At 34.9% G+C, this 22,859-nt stretch overlaps 2 protein-coding genes across 3 annotated transcripts; one reads left to right on the forward strand and one right to left on the reverse strand.

Annotated features, from left to right (window-relative positions):
* Window positions 1-6,866: 6,866 nt before the first annotated feature.
* LOC143241787 (inositol-trisphosphate 3-kinase homolog) lies at window positions 6,867-22,106 on the reverse strand. Of its 2 annotated transcripts, none has more exons than XM_076485019.1 (10): window positions 21,487-22,106; window positions 18,397-18,663; window positions 17,885-17,969; window positions 16,846-16,992; window positions 16,461-16,533; window positions 12,067-12,202; window positions 11,201-11,257; window positions 10,001-10,174; window positions 8,548-8,721; window positions 6,867-8,126 (listed from the first exon to the last, which is right to left on the reverse strand). In XM_076485019.1, exons 1-10 carry the CDS (start codon window positions 21,565-21,567, stop codon window positions 8,076-8,078), a joined length of 1,245 nt encoding a protein of 414 aa, XP_076341134.1. In that variant the 5' UTR covers window positions 21,568-22,106; the 3' UTR covers window positions 6,867-8,075. The 2 variants fall into 2 exon arrangements, with proteins under 2 accessions (XP_076341134.1, XP_076341133.1); XM_076485018.1 differs by lacking the exon at window positions 21,487-22,106 and adding an exon at window positions 18,751-18,928 and having other exon boundaries at window positions 7,919-8,126.
* LOC143241788 (SCAN domain-containing protein 3-like) lies at window positions 14,844-15,487 on the forward strand. Its single transcript, XM_076485020.1, has one exon. The coding sequence runs from the start codon at window positions 14,979-14,981 to the stop codon at window positions 15,372-15,374; it is 396 nt and encodes a 131-aa protein (XP_076341135.1). The 5' UTR covers window positions 14,844-14,978; the 3' UTR covers window positions 15,375-15,487.
* Window positions 22,107-22,859: the final 753 nt, after the last annotated feature.

Raw genomic sequence — 22,859 nt, forward strand, 5'->3', positions numbered from 1 at the left:
AGTATCATAACATCCTAGCCATGAGTATCATAACATCCTAGCCATGAGTATCATAACATCCTAGTTATGAGTATCATAACATCCTAGTCATGACTATCATAAGATCCTAGTCATGAGTATCATAACATCCTAGTAATGAGTATCATAACATCCTAGTTATGAGTATTATAACATCCTAGTTATTTTCTGAATTCTCTAAACACACCGGCATAATCGTTTTTTGTTTTCCTGCATAACAACACATAATAGTTTTTTGTTTTCCTGCATAACAACACATAATCTTCATACAAGACTGCATGGTTTTCTTCAGTAGTCCATTCAAAGCTGCACAAAGGCTATCTACGCTAGCCATCCATAATTTAGCAGTGTAGACTAGAGAGAAGGCAGCTAGTCATCACCACCCACCGCCAACTCTTGAGCTAATCTTTTTTACCAATGAATAGTGGGATTGACGGTTACATTATAATAACTCCACGGCTGAAAATGCAAGGATGTTTAGTGTGACATGGATTCGAACTCGCAACCTTCAAATAACAAGTCGAGAGCTCTAACCACCTGGGCCCGAGATTTGTAATAAGACAGTGAAATGTTATAACTTTAAGCTTGGTCCTGTGTCTGTGATGTTTGCGAGTGTATGAGATATATTTCAATGAATATTTTCTGCAGTCAGAAATAAAACCTTTTAATCGGAATATTCATCCTGAGCGATACTTATTTTGCATGGAAACTAAAGAGCCAGATGAGATACCATTATGATTATGGTATAAGGACTATATAGGATATTACACCCAGTATCACAGAGGATTTGTTCAGCTGGCTTGAGAATAATAAATAGTTTTATCACTCACAGCTGACAATGGGACTATGTCATGTCTCGAATCTAAGATCCTTCGACCTATAACCAGACAAACTAACCATAAGGTGGACATCGACCGATGATAACCAAGAAAATAACATGAAGTCCCAAGCACTATCTGCGCTTATTTTATTGTTATTATCTGGTCTGATTGACTCGAAGAGTCTTTGCAAAGGTATTTCACGATTTTAAAACACTCAGTTACTAAACATTTACAATACTACATGAGAGGCCGATTGTGGCCTAAATAATAGCGTATCTGGACTGTGAATCCGAGGGATAATAGATCCGGACAGGTAACAGTAACCGAAGAACTGTCTTCTCTTTAGTCCATCATTTTAAAATTAGGAACAGTTAAGCCCAGATTACATCATTTGTAGCTTTGGGCAAAAAAATTGATGTTTGTAGTTAAACACAAAGCTTATTCAATGGGCTACTTGTGCTTTGCTCACTACGGATATCGAAACCGGGTTTCTAGTAGCGTAGGTCAGCAGACATATAACTGCGCCACTAGGCGGCTCGAACAGCTGAAACAAGCTGCACCTGTATCAGAAGCAGATAGCAAAAAGCTTGAAAAGAAGAAAACATCTTTCAGAATATCTGTATTTATAAGTAAAACAAACAGATATCTTTAGACCATATGTTGTATTTTTTCTGTTCCATCTTCAATCTTTTAAATCCTGCGTAACCACGTGGTTTAAACAACTATATTTGCTAAGGAACAAAAAAAATAACGAATTTCTGAAGAACTCAACTTATATTTTAAATATTTCTTTGTAGTTTCTTTTTCCGTGTGTTAATTGGTTTAAAGATCCAGTCTGTAATATTAGGTATATAATTTAATTTTTTATGAGCATAATCGAATTTATATATCATGAGTGAGCCCGGCATACTCATAATCTGAAGGTCGCGGGTTCGCATCCCCGTCGCCCCAAACATGCTCGCCCTTTCAGCCGTGAGGGCGTTATAATGTGACGGTCAATCCAACTATTCGTTGGTAAAAAAGGTAACCCAAGAGTTGGCGGTGGGTGGTAATGACTAGCTGCCTTCCCTCTAGTCTTACACTGCTAAATTAGTGACGGCCAGCACAGATAGCCCTCGAGTAGCTTTCTGCAAAATTCAAAACAAACAAACAAACAATATCATGAGTACGTTGTTTCCATTGTCTGTTTTAGTTACTGTGTAAACTTGCTTGTTTGTTTCAGATCAAAGCAACATGGAACCATTGCTGTAATTACCTAAACTTACAGCTCTCCTACAATGAGATATTGGAAAACTTTACAATTGTTTATATCATGTATAGCTATTGTTATTACTATAAAATTTCCTATGACAGATTCGTCTGTCCAATCTACGCTATTTCCTTTAACAGTTTTAATACTTTCACAACTACATAGTTTAATCTGTCAGGTCAAGTACTGTAATAAATATTAGGTTTCTGCTATCACGCTCAGTACTATCAAAACTGCGCGATTTCGTCTATCAGTTTAATTATTTCAAGTATCTGATATTTCTTTACCTGTTGAAATTCTTCCTTTAAATGTCATGAATTTTAGTTACTAAAAGCAGTAACAATTATTTTTACATGAGTTATAAATTTATAACATGATCTTAACTGTTACATCGTTTCTTTTAAATATTATTTATTTGTAGCACAAGAAGACGGTGAAATAATCTTCATTGTTAGATCGTTCATTTTAAGAAATACTTGTTTGTGGCACAACAAGATGCATGGCCAAGCGCGTAAAGCGTGCGACTCGTCATCTGAGGGACGCGGGTTCGCTCCCGCGTCGCGCTAAACATGCTCGCCCTCCCAGCCGTGGGGGCGTATAATGTTACGATCAATCCCACTATTCGTTGGTAAAAGAGTAGCCCAAGAGTTGGCGGTGGGTGGTGATGGCTAGCTGCCTTCCCTCTAGTCTTACACTGCTAAATTAGGGACGGCTAGCACAGATAGCCCTCGAGTAGCTTTGTGCGAAATTCCAAAACAAACAAACAAAAAAACAACAAGACAGTGAAGTGATCTTCATTGATAAGTCGTTCATTTAAAACAATGCTTGTTTGTAGCACAAGACAGTGAAGTGATCTTCATTGTTAGATCGTTCATTTAAAACAATACTTGTTTGTGGCACAAGACAGTGAAGTGATCTTCATTGTTAGATCGTTCATTTAAAACAATGCTTGTTTGTAGCACAAGACAGTTAAGTGATCTTCATTGTTAGATCGTTCATTTAAAACAATACTTGTTTGTAGCACAACAAGACAGTGAAGTGATCTTCATTGTTAGATCGTTCATTTAAAACAATACTTGTTTGTGGCACAACAAGATGCATGGCCAAGCGCGTAAGGCGTGCGACTCGTCATCTGAGGGACGCGGGTTCGCGCCCGCGTTGCGCTAAACATGCTCGCCCTCCCAGCCGTGGGGCGTATAATGTTACGATCAATCCCACTATTCGTTGGTAAAAGAGTAGCCCAAGAGTTGGCGGTGGGTGGTGATGGCTAGCTGCCTTCCCTCTAGTCTTACACTGCTAAATTAGGGACGGCTAGCACAGATAGCCCTCGAGTAGCTTTGTGCGAAATTCCAAAACAAACAAACAAAAAACAACAAGACAGTGAAGTGATCTTCATTGATAAGTCGTTCATTTAAAACAATGCTTGTTTGTAGCACAAGACAGTGAAGTGATCTTCATTGTTAGATCGTTCATTTAAAACAATACTTGTTTGTGGCACAAGACAGTGAAGTGATCTTCATTGTTAGATCGTTCATTTAAAACAATGCTTGTTTGTAGCACAAGACAGTGAAGTGATCTTCATTGTTAGATCGTTCATTTAAAACAATGCTTGTTTGTAGCACAAGACAGTTAAGTGATCTTCATTGTTAGATCGTTCATTTAAAACAATACTTGTTTGTGGCACAACAAGACAGTGAAGTGATCTTCATTGTTAGATCGTTCATTTAAAACAATACTTGTTTGTAGCACAAAACAGTGAACTGGTCTCCATTGTTAAGTCGTTCATTTTAAATATTATTTATTTGTAGTATAAAAAAGACGGTGAAATGATCTTCATTGTTAAGTCGTTTCTTTTAAAAAACACTTGTGATTCTGGAGTTAGGATAAATTGAGTTGTTTTATTTTATAATTATTTCATATATTGGATTCTCACTGAGAATATATTTAAGTCCTGAAACGTTAAAGGCGTTTGTCAGCAATATTTTGTTAATTATCTATTTCATCTTTGTTATAATAGGCGGTAACAATAACCTTGCCAAAGTTATCTTTCATAAGAGGAAAGTTTAAGAACAACCCTTTTCTTAGAACGTCCCACGTTTGCACCCACAAACGAAACTCCTTATATTATTTTCCTATGCCAAGGCCGTTCACTTTACAAATTATGTGTGAACGTGGAGATATTGCGCTATGTTGCGTCGTACTCTGTTGAAAGTCTTCTGCTATTGGTTGAAACCGTACAACGTGTGTTACGCAGCAAATAATTATTTTACCAATTTCCAATTATTTATTGTTCTCAAGATTACACGTTTGAGGATCTCAGCTGAGGGCGTAAAATGTTCGAAAATTTGAAACATTTTCAAATAGAATTTGCCATTTTGAAATGGCCACAGGAGAAATCCTTAGGTTTCAAGCACTGATTCTGATGCTAAATAAGACAAGCTTACACGAATAGCGAGATAAACTGTCATGGTTATAAAATATGTGCAACTTGTTCAGCGCGAAATCACGGTTTTAAGCCTAAATATTCTGATCTGTAATTTGACATACTAGCATTAGCGCCACGCCCATTTTTATTTGAAAAATTTAAAAGAAGTAATCAATTTCAACCACAAAAGAAATGGAAAAATTGAGATATAAAATTTTCCAAAATATTATTGAAAAGCTTTAAAAAGTGATATATAGTAACAAAGCGTCAGTTTAACAGCATGAATTACTTCATTAATAACCTACGGTAAAGCAGTTCTATTAGTCTAAACACCATTATAACCGCATCATTCTCAATTTTAACGCCTATAACATGGAACCCCCAGAAATAGCACTTTGCCAAGAAATGATTAAAAAACCAATTGTAATAATTTATTTATCTTTCAGTTTGTGTTTCTTACAACAAAGCTACATCGGACTGTCTGTTTAGCTCACCGAGGGGAATCGAACCGCTGATTTTAGCTTTGTAAATCCGTAGACTTACAGCTGTAGGTCGGGGGGAGGGCGTTTTCTTTTAGACATCAACGATTTTAGATTCCTTTCGGGTAAGAGGAATAAGAAAGCTACATGTTTTCCTACATTCGTGGCTCACAACAGTTTGCAGAATTAGATACACTGTTCGTTTGGTTATGTAATGAGAATTAAACCCTAGATTTTAGTGTTACAAGTTCGTAAACTTACCATTGTCCATGTGAGGACTGATAAATAGTAAACTACTTTTAAATTTCAGTGGTAATTGTAGTCAATGTTGATAATTAAGCATTTTAGAATTTTTTATTCGTAGTTTTTGTATCAAATAAAAATTATTACATAGTGCCATCGTGTTTTGTTGTAGAATACTAAATAAACAATAGTATGAACGTGATAGACGAATTATTCTTCAAGTTTGATTTATTAGGTGTTATTCTTTATTTTGTTGTAGAAAATAACACCATCATATTTATTAACACGTGATAAATTGACGCATTTAGTATTTTGTTGTAGAATACTAAATAAACAATTATGAACGGAAATAATTATTAGGTGTTATTCTTTATTAAGACATGCTTGTACACACCTATATTTTTACCACTGCTTCCTGTTATATTTTTCAACTATTTATCAGCTTAACAAAATCGGTAAGTTATAACAAATTTCAACATCTATTTTAAAGCCTGTTTTATCAAGATCTATCTTTTGTTTGTATCAGCTACCATACTGAATTTTACTTGTCTCTTTCTAACCTGTTGTTTAATACTAGTTTAAAACATGCAGGCAGCCTGTTGTTTACCTAGTTTGTAAAATATGCAGGCTAGCCTATTGTTTAATACTAGTTTAAAATATGCAGGCAGCCTGTTGTTTAATACTAGTTTGTGTTGTTTAAAAGTTTATATACAGGCAGCCGGTTGTTTAATACTAGTTTAAAATATACAAGCAGCCTGTTGTTTAATACTAATTTGTAATGTTTAGTAAACAGCAACAAAATAGGAATAACTACACTACAATATATATTTACACATAAATAAATACGTCTATCTTACACGTTTTGAGATACTTAACTCGTTTTACCATTCATCTTCGACTCGCAACTTATTTATTAAATAATGCGTTATTGTTATTCATAAAAAAAATTTTATACTTATAGGTATGTTCATAATAGAACAGGTAATTTTTGGTAAAGTATCAGAATTTACTGTTATTTCTAAGAATTACCTAGAATAATTTATTAATCAACTATAACATTAACTGGTACCAATATAAACAGTACAGAACTAAGATGAACCTTCGGTGAGCAACTGATCAGGTTTATCTTTATTACTGATTCTCTTCTAATAGAACTTAGTAAGCAACTGATCGGGTTATCTCTACTATTTGTAATTACTTGTTACTACAAGCTCGTAACAGCTGGTCAAATAACACATAAGAAAATAAGATATATTAATAACACAATTTACGCATCAGAAAACAATCTAATCTCAGATTGTATCATCTCAGAGAACACATCAGTTACAGTTACATTGAAGAAGAGTTATGTTTAGTTGTCGTTTGGTAAGGTCGTCATCATCTTCCACATTTTGCACACCCAATAATGTTTGTCAGAATCATAACTGTATGTTCTAAGAGGAGAAGAAGTCATTTGAGCTTTTATACATAACAGAAGTCGAAGTGTTGTTTCCCGTTCTTTCAACAGACAGTTGCAGTCCATTAAGTTCTTTCTCAAACCTACAAAGTCTACTCTACCTGAAGTTCCACGTTAGGTCTTGCATCAATACGAGCCTCACGTTTCTAACACTATAAAACATGTTCCCGCTAGATAAATATTTGAGTATTTTATTTCATGACAAAAATATAAATTGTTGTTTTATAAGTACAATTGCGAGTATTCTTTGAACAGCTCTAGTAAAGAATAATCTAAAATATAATTAATTAATATCACACTGATGATAAGGTTCATGCAAACTATTCGTTTTTGTCTTAAGGGCATCCGTGATTGAGATTTAGAACAACTCAATACAGAAGAACTAAAACAAACATAAATAGATTTTATAATTCTGTCTTAATCTAATCTAAATCTTAACCTAATTCGTATACGAGAAATTGATTGCCTTCACTTCACCTACTTTTATGTTTGAAATTCAAAATAAGTCACATCAGATTTGTAAATGTCACCTCTTTATAAATATTAAAAGAAGTCTTTGTAAGCTAAACCTAAACGTTATATTAAACTACAACGTAAGCCTAAGAGGATGCTGATTTTTGTTCCAGCCGCTAGGTTGCAACAACGCCTTAATTTGAAAGTAAAATATAATATGGTTTACAAATATTCAACTTATCACACGTAAAACAAGATACGGCTCAAAAATGTTCAAATTAAATAACCGAATATCATCACTTCAAGTAAAGAAAAAAACAGCTGTAAATACGTTTGTAAAATGGAATACATTATCTGAAGATAAAAGCTCGGTGTAAGTAACTTTAATTAACAAAAAATGAAAAAACAAAACAAAACAAAACTTCAAAGTTATGGCCCAAAGCCAGTAATAGAGACCTTGAAAATCTTTTACAAGTTGGAATGTTAGTGCAACATTTCTCTTGAGCCGAAGAAATTAAGAAAATAATTGTTTCTGTTTCGAGATCTGCTCAAGTATGTCGCTTCAGAGTGAAACGTAATTTTTATCTACGAGGTTCTCGAAGTCTTTGGAAAAGCTAGAATTGGTGGGTTTAAAGACCAAGCGTTTTACTTCGGCCGATGCTTCATAATACAAACTAAACTATTAGATGCTACTCTGTACATTTCGCACCAGTTTCTCGTCTTCGTCTTTACTCCAGTTCAATTACTTTTGAGTATCTCTCTACTTCACAACCTACTGCGCACAGGATTCGAAACTCCATATAAACGTCTATCTGCTGGATGTAGATGGGTCAAAACAGGAGACTAGGCGACAACTCCATTAGTCGACTAAATAACGTCGTCCCTAGAGGTCTACTCTTAGCATTACTCATTATCTGCACTAGATGGCGCGTCATTCAACAAGTGGAGAAGATGCATTACTTGGAAGACTTTCTTCTAAGACCTATATCGAAAACAATTACAAATTGTTAATTAAATTACAAATATATAAATGTATCTAAGGTTTGAAATATTCATTTTCATACAATACATACACAACTGTACGTGCTGTAAATGTGTTAATTGTATATCACATTAATTAGAAAACAATGGAACATTTTTACATAGTCTTAATTATTCTGAAATATTCTATTTGCAACTTGTAGTCATAGTAACACCTTTTAATGTTTTAAACAAGGTGTTGCTTCATTCTCACTGTGAGAAAACTGTAATAATAAATAAGATAACAAAATAATGTTTAACCCTTTAAGAAATTGTCTTTCATAATATAATGAAATATAAAATAAATATAATCTTTCATCTAAATGAACCTGTAATAAGAGCGTCTATTATTTAATACTCTAAATTTTACTATATATATGTACCGAAATAAGGTTGTCTAGTCCGTAAAGGTAGCCATCTTCATGGTTTCCAACAGTCCAAGGTTTCCTATGATTAATTACAACACCTTCTGGTATTGGCTTAGTCTTAGCAAAGTCGATAAGCCAGGCATTGGCTTTTCTCGCGTCGTGAACCAGCAATATACTGCTACCTATCACCTAAAAAGAACATACGCAGTTGATAACTGAAGTGTTATATAAATGTTTTAATTCTGATTACCTTATCTTATCATAATATTACAATTCTGATGACCTTATCTCATCATAACAATACAATTCTGATTACCTTATCTCATCATAACATTACAATTCTGATTACCTTATCTTATCATAACATTACAATTCTGATTACCTTATCTCAACATAACATTTCCATACATAGTTTTCGCTATCACTGATCCTGTATTTTATATCTTGTTTGTATCTAACAAATGATAGAACACAAAAAATTCTGTTCCATTAACTTGCTTCAAATATTTCCCAACAAGCGATTATATCGTAGTGTCCTATATATATATTTATAAAAATAAAAATAAAAAACTTCTTCAATTGTCTGAATATTGTGGTGTCTTATATGTATACTTATAAATGTAAGAAACGTCTTCGTTTGTCCACTTATTGCTCCTTGATCTTTAGACAAACCTCAGCAAACTTTGTAGAATGATAATCTAAACTAAGTGATATGTCTAGAAGTGATTATTACCTAAACTAAGTGATATGTCTAGAAGTGATTATTACCTAAACTAAGTGATATGTCTAGAAGTGATTATTACCCGAATCCCTCACCTCAGGCCACGCCCACGCCAAACATATGTTTGTTTATCTCATCACTCCAAAATCTGGGATTGATTATTGTGTTCTAAGATTTTTTGTTGAACTATTCCTTTAAAATATTTTGGTGTCTTGAGAAATTTATTTTCATATTCAAATTTTAAAACATTCAAATATTTGCTAAGACAAATAAATAACAACCAAAATACAATGTTAGATCCCTCACAGTGGCAGGGCTATATCTGGATAATTCTATGTTTGGTGTCATCTTCTAAAAATTTCATTATTCTAGCCCAGAAAAATAGAAGAACTCACAACATTAAGAAACACTCTGAGTGTCAACAGATACTGAGACTGTAGAGAGGTGTTAGTAAAACTAACAACACACTAACACAATTTTGAAGAGTGGAATAAATTAGGTGTGAAATAACTTCTACATATAAGTACAAATTGTTGATTTAATTTATTAGTTCAAGCTTTAAATAAAGTAGGAGTCAATACATTAGGTGTGGAATAAAATATGTAGAGCTTATTAGTTTAAACCTTACTTTATGTCCGGTGACGTAGTATAGGTGTCTCTGCTGTATATAATAATTTTAAATTGTTTACTCTTACACATCAAGGTTTTTCTCAGCTTTAAACGACCTTAAAATTATAATAAACTTACCTCATGAGAATTAAAGAAGGAAGATTTTTCACATTTCTTCCTTATGACCTTCAGTCTGTCTATAAGTTGACCGGAAACTTTCTCGTTACCTTTAAGGAAGAGCCTCATGGTAGCTTTAACGTCCTCTGTTGTTTTAACCAGTTTCAGATCTTTGGTCTGCGTCTTCTGTTGTGTCTGAAAACCAACCGACACATTTAACGAAAACATTCCTCTTTGGTTTTTTTTAATTTTGCATAAAGCTACACAAGGGTTATCTGCGCTAACCGTCCGTAATTTAGTAGTGTAAGGCTAGAGGGAAGGCAACTAGTCACCACCACCCACCGACAACTCTTGGGCTACTCATTTACCAACGAATAATGGGATTGACAAAACATTATAAGGCCCTCACGGCTGAAATGGTGAGCATGTTTGGTATGACAGGAATTCGATCCCGCAACTCTCGAATTACGAGTCTAACGTCCTAACTACCTGGCCATGTCGGGCCTAACGAAAAGGAAGATAAATCCCTTTCCTCTACCAAGAAAAAAAAAAAAACAACAACACAGAAACACAAACTACGTGACCCTAAACGGTTATCACCAAACAATAATAACAGACGTTTCTAGAACAACAGTAATTCAAGACGTTTGTTATCAACACCTATTTTCTTTTTAAGTTTTATTGCATTTAACATCATATAATGAAACAGTTTAAAGTGCAGAAAAGTCCTCTAGGTTCTTACATTACTCAAGTGATTAAGAGATCACAACATTACAACTCCCATGTCGGATCGGATAAGACATGACAACCTTGAGTGGATATAAGCCTTAACTGTCACTGCTAATTTTAGACAATGATTAGATCAATCAACCACGTTAAATCACCCAGCAGCCAAGTTTAAATAAGTGTTAGTTTTCAAAATATTTCCTTCAGATTTAGTTAGTGATTGGACCCATTAACCACCAAGCGTCTTCCAAAAACAATTTAGATACACGTTAGGCTTAAAATAACTTATTTTGATTAAGTCAATAACTGGGCCAATTAACTACATTAAATCTTCCAACAATCAACTTTAAATATATGTTAGGTTTTAATATTATTTCTTGAGATTTAGTAAATGATAGAACCAACTGATCATTACGACTTTAAACGACATAGTTAAATATATGTTAGTTGTTTTAGATTTAATCAGTGGAAAGAATGAAATTGTTATTATCTTACCTTAAATCCTTCGATTCTAAATCCCAGAGTGGATGAGGAACTGAGATTTTCTCGAAACTGGAAAACAAGAAGAGACTGGTTCAAGAAGAGACTGGTTACTTATAACTTTATATGAATTTTATTCATGGAAGCAACGACATAGTCTTGTTATAAAGATTAATTCTACTATTTCACTGGTTCATTTTATATGAAAACATAAAGTCTGTTTAACTTGCACAACTGTTTAACACTGTTTAAACAAGTGTTTAAACTTTCGTCAAATTAAAGATTATAAGCATTTCCTTGTTATTTCACATCAAATACTAAACGTAGCATCTAGAGAAAGCAGCTCACTCACTGTCATACTTGTGTAGCAAACTAAAAGAGTTAGTTTTAGGATATCCGAGGAAAACTGTACAAGGACTATCTGGGCAAGCCATAGCTAGTAGTTCAAAAGATCACGGTTGGTGCTATTGACCAACCATACTCAGTGAATGCGGATGGTCAACAGCACCAACCGTGAACTTTTGAACTACTGTAATCGAACAGTGGGATTTGACTTGCATATATTACTTCAAAGTGTGGATCGCGAGCTGATGGAAATGAAACATCGAGTTAAAGTACAACACAAGAGGGAATCTGCAAAACTAAATGATTGTTTGTTTCTTCCCTCCATCAAAACTAAATAATCTTGTACACACACGAAAACTTAGATATTTATTAAACTAGGTTTTAAATCTCTCAATAGATGGCAGCCCGAGGAATCTACGTAATGAACTGGAAGTAAAACGCAGATAGTGCATTAAGTATGAAAGAAGTAAGTAGGACAAGCTGTATTGGCAATATTATTTTATTTATTAAACTGATTTATTCATCATGTTTCTCACCTGCATATATCTTAGTTTAGTTATTGTTCCAGATTCTCTTTCTTCCGCTGTTGGGGAGTGAGGGTCAACTCTAACCATTTTCTGGTATAGATCTGCTCTGGCCTTGGTGTTTTGCACTTCGATCTCGAGAAACGTTCTAGCATAGAATAAACGCAGCGTTTATATATTAAACGACTGGTATGTTCAAATATATAATCATTTGAAATATTGAATAACGTTATTTTGTGAAACACGTCAAATCATTTATCATTCGCGACGCAACTTAACAAATTCCCACCCAAAAACAGAAGCGAAAATTCACTTATTTTATGACTAGGCTTAATATTAAGTAAAAGAAATGTTTACAACATGGGAGAATCGTCTGTTAAATTAAGAAAAAATTACTAGGAATTCGAAAATATGTTTAATATGAATTAACAGAGTTGATATAAAATAATTATTATTTATAAATATTATTTGGTTCCTTGAGCTATAGTATCATAAAACACTTTCATAAAGAACTGACAAACAATTTATTATAGAGAGACTGAGTAAATTGTTAGAGAGATACAGAGTAATTTATTATAGAGATATCGAATAATTTATTATAGAGATATCGAGTATCTTTACAGAAGTATAGAGTATTTTACTACAGAGTAAGTGGTGGCCAAACCGCGGGCCACATGCGGCTGTTTGACATATAATGTACTACTCGAGAGCTACCTGCGCTAGCCGTCCCTAATTTAGCTGTGTAAGACTAGAGGGAAGGCAGCTAGTCATTACCACCCACCGCCGATTCTTGGGCTACTCTTTTACGTACGAATAGTGGGATTGACCGTTACATTATAAGGCCCCCACGGCTGAAAGGGCGAGCATATTTGGTGTGATGGGGATTCGAGCCCATGACCCTCAGATTACGAGTCGAACGCCTTAACTCACCTGGCAATGCTGGGCCAGCTAGTTTCAACCTTTATAATTATTTACCGGGAATAATCTGAGAGTCCATTGGATTAAAACGTAAATTTAATGTTCATGGTGAGTAAATATATTTAAAAATTTAAATCCTAATTTTAATGTTAGATATGAATCAGAGATTAAAGAAATTTCGGATCAGCAAGGATTACAGAGGAATTGTAATAGATCAGTAATCATACAAACAAGGATTACAAAGCAATTGTGCTGGAGATTCAGTAATCATACAAACAAGGATTACAGAGAAATTGTGCTGGAGAATCAGTAATTGTACAAGCTGGTGCTGACAATGTTAGTTTTAGTAGACGTGGCTTGTGATCGCATGATTGTGGCATGTGTGGGTGTTTTGCGGGTGGTGAAATTAGCGGAATGTTAGTGTGATCCTGGGCGTTGTATAGTTGGTTGCGTTGCGCGTGTTGGAGGTTATTGTTTATTTTCTCTTTAATTTTTTAGAAGTGTCTGTGAAAAGTTTGTGACGGAAGAATACGTCATAAAATTGTAAGAAACAAAAGTATGAAGATGAAAAGAGAAATTTTAAGTCAGAGTGGGAGGAAGATTTTGCATTCACCTTTATAGAAGGTAAACCTTTGTGTCTTATCTACAATGTGTTACTCAGTCATTACAAAGCCAGTAACTGGAAATGTCACAATGAAATAAATCATAAAACGTTTCATCTGATTATCCAGCTAAATCAAAATTACGGAAAAACAAGTTAATTGTGTTAAAATCATCACTAAATAGCTAGCAGACACTTTTGACAACGTCCAGTAAGGAAGTTGATACAACGACTGAAGCTAGTTCTGTTATATCGTGAAATACTGCTCGTGCTAAACGCTCTTATTCTAATGGTGAATTTGTTGACAAGAATATAGCTGAAGTTGTTGCAGTGTTAGATCCAAACAACACAAAACTTCAGCAACTAATAGAACAACCAGTAGCTTCACACCACACTACAGAGAGACGTATCTACCAGATCAGTGCTAATGTTACAGGCAAAATGCAAAATGATTTAAAGAATTCCTCTGCATTCAGCTTCGTCCCTGACGAATCTACAGACATACAAGACAACCCACAACTGGCAGTATTTGTTTGTTATGTTTCCTCTAATGTAACTGTGGAAGAAGAGATGTTGGACTCACTGGCACTAAAAGAAACAACCTTTGGTGTTGACATTAAAATGCACTTGACAGAGCCTTAACAAATGCTAATATTCCACTGGATAAACTCGTCAGTGTTGCAGTAGACGGAGCACTTCCAATGGTAGGAAAAATGCAGGATTAATTACACTTATGAAAAGTGATTCCAGCTTTCCAGAGTTTTCCCTGTTCATTGCATTGTTCATCATGAACACCTGGCAGCCAGATACTTCAAGTATGAAGATGTTATGAAATTTGTTCTTGAAATTGTAAATTTCATACACTTAAATGGGAAGATCCACCGATAGTTCAAAAATTTTATTGAAGAATTGCAGCTTGAAGATAAACCCAATGATGTCTCTTTTTACTGCATTGTGAGGTGACTGTCAACCAGCAATGCCTTAAATAAGTTTGTGGATCTGTTGGAGTTTATTATTACTTTTCTTGAAGAAAAAGAAAAGATTCTATCCACAACTTGGAAACGAATGGATGCAAGATCTAATGTTCATTACTGATGTAATGAATCATCTACAAGCTCTCAACATGGCACTCCAGGGAAAGGATAAGATTGTTTCTGACCTTTCTCAGACAATTTTCAGTTTTCAGAATAAAATAAGGCTTTTTGAAAGAGACATATTGTGAAGAAAATTCAGTTGCTTTCCCAGTCTCAAAAGGAGAGTAAATACCTTCCCTGATATTGAAATAAAAGACCACAAACTAGAAGAATACAAATATAAGTTACAAGGACTGCTTGATAATTTCCTACACAGGTTTGAGGACTTGCAGAAGCTGAAGTCCTGTTTCTCCTTTCTTGTAAATCCATTCATGATTGATGTGACCAATGATGGTTGTCCAATTCTCGAACTTCTGGGTACAGAATCATCTGTTGTGGAAATGGAACTAATAGAACTACTGGAGGACCCGGATCTAAAGATGAACCATAAATTCCATTCTACAATTGAGTTCTGGGAGCAAATTACAGAAATAAATTTTAATGAACTGAAGAAAACCAGTGTGCGACTCATCTCAATTTTCAGCACAACATACTGCTGTGAATCACTGTACTCTGTAATGAAATTTGTGAAGCCGAAGCATAATGCAGTCCTTACAAACCAACACCTAACGGAGCTAATTCGTACAGCCTTGACAACATATCAGCCTGAATTTCAACGACTCACAACCAGGATGGAAACTCACACGACCTCTACTAGCAGTAAATAACCTGATAATTCTATCAATGTTTGTTTGTGTGAGAAAAATAATATGACAAAACTAAAACTTTGTAAGGTGGTTTCTGATTAAAATATCTCTAATTTTATAGTTTTACATATTTTGACCACATATTTATAAAAATAAATAACTATCATTAAAAATATCTGTTTTATCCCTTTTGTGTGTGGCAGTTTCATTTAATGTTAAAGAAATGCAAATTTGCATGTTTTTCTTAAATGTTTCCGTAGTTTATTACCGTATTAAATACGCTCAATATACAATAATCAGTCAGTGCTTTGAAAACATTTGGTATATATATATATGTACTTTGTGGTTATTGAAACTAATACAAATTAACAGTTTAAAAACTACATACATGAATAAATATTATCACGTACATGTACTTCTTAATATTTATATAGAACTTATGTAACAAAACGTAACAATAAAAATGTGTGTTTAATATTTGTTCATGTCTTACTGCTCTCAAACATCTGAAGTTTATCTTATGTGGTTCTTACGTTAAGCAAGTTTGGCCACCCCTGCTATAGAGATATAGAGCACTTTGTTGTAAAGATATAGAGTAGTTTGTTGTAAAGATATAGAGCACTTTGTTGTAAAGATATAGAGTACTTTGTTGTAAAGATATAGAGTACTTTGTTGTAAAGATATAGAGTAGTGTGTTGTAAAGATATAGAGTAGTTTGTTGTAAAGATATAGAGTAGTTTGTTGTAAAGATATAGAGCACTTTGTTGTAAAGATATAGAGCACTTTGTTGTAAAGATATAGAGTAGTTTGTTGTAAAGATATAGAGCACTTTGTTGTAAAGATATAGAGTACTTTGTTATAGAGAAATTGAGCTCTTTGCTATGGAGCTACTTATTATTATAGGGATATACAACACTTTGCTTTCGAGCTACTGACTCCCTCTATGGACCTAAAGTACATTTTACTAGGGGGCGGAAGAGTACACTATAATAAAGCTAAATACAGTTTTTCTACAGAACTATAGATGCAGAATCACAATATTATAAAGACAGAGGTCTAGAGCTACAGAATATGAACAGTACATAACCACTACTTCTAATTACATACCTTGTCCCCATCTTGATATCCATGACAGAAGGGTTTGTGAAATCATATAGCAGATCTTGTATTTCTATAAAATCTGATTACAAATAGTTAAAAAGTCATAGCCTTAATATGATCAAAACATACTTAGAAAGACATAATATTTAATAAAATTATAGTTTGATATTTTTATTTAAGATAACAACAGAAAATATAAGTTTATTTTCAACAGTAAAATCTTGAATTGTCTCAGGGGGTTGACAAACGGTATTCATAACGCAATCATTTACTATTCATCTCATGAATATTAAATTTAACGTGATATACGTGATGAGGTTTTCAGTAAAGTCGACTCACGTGGTTACGTTTCTCTTTTAACAACGTGTTAAACCTGTGAATTAAAGGATACCGTCTCCGTTATATTCAACATCTCGGTAAAACTTTGGAACCACGTCCGCCATGTTATCTTGCATTAATTTTTTATAAGCCTGAACTTCACTGTCATCGGAGTTTCTCTTCTTCCATATAGTTCCAGGTCCTGCAGGAGCTAAGGATCCTACAAATATGAAAATATAGGTAACTATTGTTGTTCACTTCTTACTAACTACACTGTTTGAACTGAAACTAACACTAGTGCCGGATAACTATTGTTGTTCACTTTTTACTAACTACACTGTTTGAACTGAAACTAACACTAGTGCCAGGTAACTATTGTTGTTCACTTCTTACTAACTACACTGTTTGAACTGAAACTAACACTAGTGCCGGGTAACTATTGTTGTTCACTTCTTAACTACATTGTTTGAACTGAAACTAACACTAGTGCCAGGTAACTATTGTCGTTCACTTCTTACTAACTACACTGTTTGAACTGAAACTAGCACTAGTGCCAGGTAACTATTGTTGTTCACTTCTTAACTACATTGTTTGAACTGAAACTAACACTAGTGCCAGGTAACTATTGTTGTTCACTTCTTACTAACTACACTGTTTGAACTGAAACTAACACTAGTGCCGGGTAACTATTGTTGTTCACTTCTTAACTACATTGTTTGAACTGAAACTAACACTAGTGCCAGGTAACTATTGTTGTTCACTTCTTACTAACTACACTGTTTGAACTGAAACTAACACTAGTGCCAGGTAACTATTGTTGTTCACTTCTTACTAACTACACTGTTTGAACTGAAACTAACACTAGTGCCGGGTAACTATTGTTGTTCACTTCTTAACTACACTGTACGAGCTAAAACTAACACTAGTATCGTAGCGACATTTTTAATAGTTGCGAACAAAATAACGTTTTATGTTATTACTTCAGATATTTTCATTGTTTACTAGTTTTCAGTAATGAATAAAACAAAGTTCTCTAGAGTGTCCAACTTTTTTCTTTCGTCTTTTTTTTTTACTGACTAATGTTTAGTTTTTATAATTAAAACAAGACTTACCCTCATGACCAGAGAGTTGTATCCAGTTGTTGTTTTTATTCCTCAGTAATACGTCACTGGCAGGCGCACTCAATTCCAAAGCATTCTGGGTAAAACAAAGAAAATTAGTTGACCTCATTTTGAATGTGATGAAGCTAAGCCCTATTCATACCTACTGCGTACATGTTGTATTCCTATATTTCAGAAAGTGATGAACCTACGAGACTATATAGTGTTTATAAACCTCAGTGTGTGTTTATACGCACATCAAACATCACAGTATAACTCGTATTAAAATATTACTCGAGACAAGATCGATTTGCAATTTTCTACTTGAGCGTAAATACATTTCTAATTTCAAGTTTAGGTTTTTATTATTATTGCATACGTCAATATATATAATTTACACCTGAATGAAAACTTCGTTACTAAATTAACACTACCTTGACATTATACCGTTTATCACGACCTGGAAGATGTTTACACCACCAGGTGGAGACTGGTAAATTTGTTTAAACTACACCTGTACTTACAACTGCAAGAATCTGTAGTAGTGTCAAGCCTTCTACATCCAGGTTTTCAATCGATCTGGCCTTTTCCAGAAAGTCAAACCCGAGTGACACACCGCTGTCTGTACTTTCATTAAGTTTCATTTTCTGTTTACTTCCGCGGAAGGCTTTCCTGGCAATCTGCTTCCATCTCTTCCCCACAATTTTCTTGTTCTTCTCATTCTGGTTGTCTTCGTTGTGTTTGATAATTTTGGTCGGTTCTGCCTTTATAGCATCCTCATTACCAGTGGCCTGTATCAAAAGATATTCAATAATTGTTACTTTTTCCACATTAAACATTTATTAATTACTAAATGATCTTGAATGAAGTAAACAAACCTGACAACCATGTTCATTGTCACTGCCATCTTTATTACTGGACACGTTACATGTTTCTGTGGATTGTTGAAATGAAACATCCTGTACATCCAAACTCCTTCCACAATTCTCAGGGGGATCCTTTTCTTCCCTGCTTTGATTTGAACCCATTTCTAAATACAATCATGTAACTTAAGGCCTAAAATTGGCTGCAGAAGAAGGCAGTGGGTAAGTCTACAATAATGTGCAAACAAGGCCCAAGCTTGCAGCCAACAGGATTCAGATGTTACACTAGTATAAAATTGTGTTGGCTTCTTCCTAGACTCAAGTACACTAGAGAAAACTCATAATTTGATTACCTTAACTGGATTATATACACGTAACGCTTCGAGACACATTCATGTTTTTTGTTTTTTCTTTTATATTTTCGAAATGTCAGGGAAAGATCGAAATCAAACATTCTGAATGTGACATGAACATTCTGAAAACTGAACAAAAATATATTTTAGTTTGAATGCATAATATACTCAGTGATTTATAAAGTAACTCGAAGAATCAACGATTATTCGGTAAAGAGCTTAACAGGAGAATAAACAATTTGTTTGTTAATGAATTTCGCGCACAGCTACACTAGAGTTATCTGTGCTATCCGTCCCTAGTTCAACACTGTCTGTGCTATCCGTCCCTAGTTCAACACTGTCTGTGCTATCCGTCCCTAGTTCAACACTGTCTGTGCTATCCGTCGCTAGTTCAACACTATCTGTGCTATCCGTCCCTATTTCAACACTATCTGTGCTATCTGTCCCTAGTTCAACACTGTCTGTGCTATCCGTCCCTAGTTCAACACTATCTGTGCTATCCGTCCCTAGTTCAACACTATCTGTGCTATCCGTCCCTAGTTCAACACTGTCTGTGCTATCCGTCCCTAGTTCAACACTATCTGCTATCTCGTCCCTAGTTCAACACTGTCTGTGCTATTCGTCCCTAGTTCAACACTGTCTGTGCTATCCGTCCCTAGTTCAACACTGTCTGTGCTATCCGTCCCTAGTTCAACACTGTCTGTGCTATCCGTCCCTAGTTCAACACTATCTGTGCTATTCGTCCCTAGTTCAACACTGTCTGTGCTATCCGTCCCTAGTTCAACACTATCTGTGCTATCCATGCCTAGTTCAACACTATCTGCGCTATCCGTTCCTAGTTCAACACTGTAAGACTAAAGATAAGCCAGCTAGTCATCACCACCTACTGTTAACTCTTGGGCTACTATTTTATCAATGAATAGTGAGATTGGCGTTACCTTATAACGCCCCCACGGCTGAAAGGACGAGCACGTTTGGTGTGACGAGTATTCGAACCCGCGACTCTCAGTTTACGAGTTCAGCGCCCTAACCACGTGGCCATGTCGGACCTTTAGTTTTATTTCATAAGACATTTTCTTTTCTTAAAGTAAATGTTCAAAGTTTTATCATTCCTAATTTACTAAAACTACACAATGTTCATGACGTCAAAATTTACAGAATAAAGCACGTGGACCTGTACATTCTTCTAGAATGTAAGTTTCCTCGTGCTGTTGTTTATTTGTTATTTCATTATTGTCTGCCCCTCTTCAATGGTACGCTGGTATAGCTGCGAACTTACGACGGTAGAAACTGGGTTTTGATACCCGTGGTGAACAGAGAACTAATAGACTATTGTGTAGTTTGTGCCTAATTACAACCAATCAATTATTATTTTCTAAACTGGAAAATAAGTGAGCTAAAAATTTAACCACAAACACAGACACACAGCACATTAAAAATCCTTGTATCGTATGGTGTCATCATAGAATCATTCGTCAAACAAAAATATGATTAAATCTATAAAATGGATACATTTATATGGAAGAGTGGTACAAGTTTACATGTGAGTTTATACTGGACAGAATTCTTCCTTTTCATGACTTTTCTTTATCTCGTTATTAGTTGTTAACCTTCAGGTTATGTTTTAAATCCATAGTGACTGCAATCTAAACAAAATAAGGTTATTTTATTTTGTAGTGACTGGCTTATTATGACATTTTATCATTTCAAGTCACATGCCTATATTAATAGAAATGTTTATTTATTTGTCAACAAAATATCTCCAATCCAGTTATGTCAGTTTATCAACACATATAACACGTGTGGTTAATTTACCTAAAGCTAGTGATGTCGAAACATTTAGTGAGTGCACATGGAGTTAGGGATATCATATTTTAAAATAATCTCTTTGATATTTTAACTCGTAACCAAATCAAAAGCTTCCAGAAAAAACACAGTTTTACTGTACATTTCATCAGTGAAGTGAAGCATATGCAGTGTGTTAGAAGATAACACATTTAGAAAGCATTTACCTTTACTAACGTGAACAACCGAGCACTGTTATTTCAAAGCTTCCGGTCCCTGGTGGGACAGCGATATGTTTATGGACTTGCAACGCTAAAATCCAGGGTTCGATTATCCACGGTAGCCACAACCGATAACCTAATGGCTTTGCTTTAAAATAACAAACGAGCCAGTCCTAACTTCTTGGGGTTGCTAATTAGCTTCAAAGCAATTACTAGTTGGATGTTATAGAAATTCAAGCTAACACTATCACGAGCACATGATATTATTGTACTAAACTTCTAAAGAGCGAGAGTATAACAATGTTCGCAACCCACTTGGTATAAAAATCACCCAAGAAGAAGTATACGACTTAAAACTGAGACAATGATAGTGAACATGTGAATGAACTTACCAGAAGATTTGCAGTGTATGATTTCATCTTGAGAGACAAGGACAGGGTGAAAACTGCCCACGAAGAACCAGACAACAACATTGTTATGGAACAAGTCTATTTTAAATAGTAGATTGCTTAAAGATAGCTGATAAGCAACAACAGACTTAAAGTGGTCCTCTTGAAAAGCGTTAAACAAACGTGATATCTTTACCGTCTGAGCTCGCGTGCTTTCACAGCGTTTATCGCGCGACTAGGCTATCAGTCCACCCTCATGACTTGGTGCTTACAACAAGTGAAGTTTGCGTTTCCGTGTTCCAAAGCTGAGTCCTGACGGACAAGGTCAACACTGACGCTGAACTGTATTTACTACAACTAGGCTTAATTTGTTGCCTTGAGCCAGCCCCAAAGGTGATCAGGTTCTGCTTAGACAGCTGCAGATCTGCTGTTCATACACAGTACTTTATCGAGTGTTTAAAACGGCCCTGGATCCCAGAACGGACATCCGAGTATTATCAAAATCCGTTGACCCACGTTTGACGTCATGCTTCTCGCATAAGTAGTAGGGCGTAGCCTTGTGTTTCTTGTTGCTATGACAGCGAAAAGACTCTACCAACTAGACCGTCTGTCTGCGCTTGAATACAAATAATATACGAGCGTTAGTCAACAACATCGGGAAACGTGCAGGATCAGAGGAATCAACATAACTATCACGTGCATCGGATATGACGTACAGCAGTGAGAAAGAAACGTCTGTAGAATATCCCTCAAAATTACTAAACACATTGTTTACATTATAGTTTTTATAATGGAAGTCTCTTTTACCAAAGTCGAGTAACAAGGCTTGACTTGAACATCAAAATTCTAGGCTATTTAACATTGATGTTGTTGTGGTGTTGTTCTTTTGTTCTTTGACATTATTTGGTGAAATAACCCAACGTCCAGTTTACAAAACGATAACATATTAATTTATTCTCTCTAACGTTTCTACCAGCTTAAACACTGTGCTGATACAGATTCAAATACTTCACTAAATATACACTGACTGGTTCACTCTGTCGGCTGACAACTATCTTATTCTCTATCACCTCCCAGCCTCGCATTCATCACCAAACCTCGAACTTTCTAGAAAACGTGATATCACAGTATTGTTATGAACCCTTAGCTCTTAACGACATCATTACGACCTGCATCTCCCTCTTGCTAACAAATAAATTATAATATCAACATATGGGTCTGAAGTATTTTAAACAGTTTCAACACGGAAATAAACTCCTACACTACATTTTGCATTAACTAAATCTTATTTATGGTTTTCTTTTCGAGATCCATAGCATACAGGTGGGATGGTGTCTTAGACCTGAGAAGGTGGTGAAGTGAATCCACTGGCGGTT

The sequence above is a fragment of the Tachypleus tridentatus genome, unplaced genomic scaffold, assembly GCF_004210375.1.
Source record: "Tachypleus tridentatus isolate NWPU-2018 unplaced genomic scaffold, ASM421037v1 Hic_cluster_1, whole genome shotgun sequence".
Classification (NCBI taxonomy): domain Eukaryota; kingdom Metazoa; phylum Arthropoda; class Merostomata; order Xiphosura; family Limulidae; genus Tachypleus; species Tachypleus tridentatus.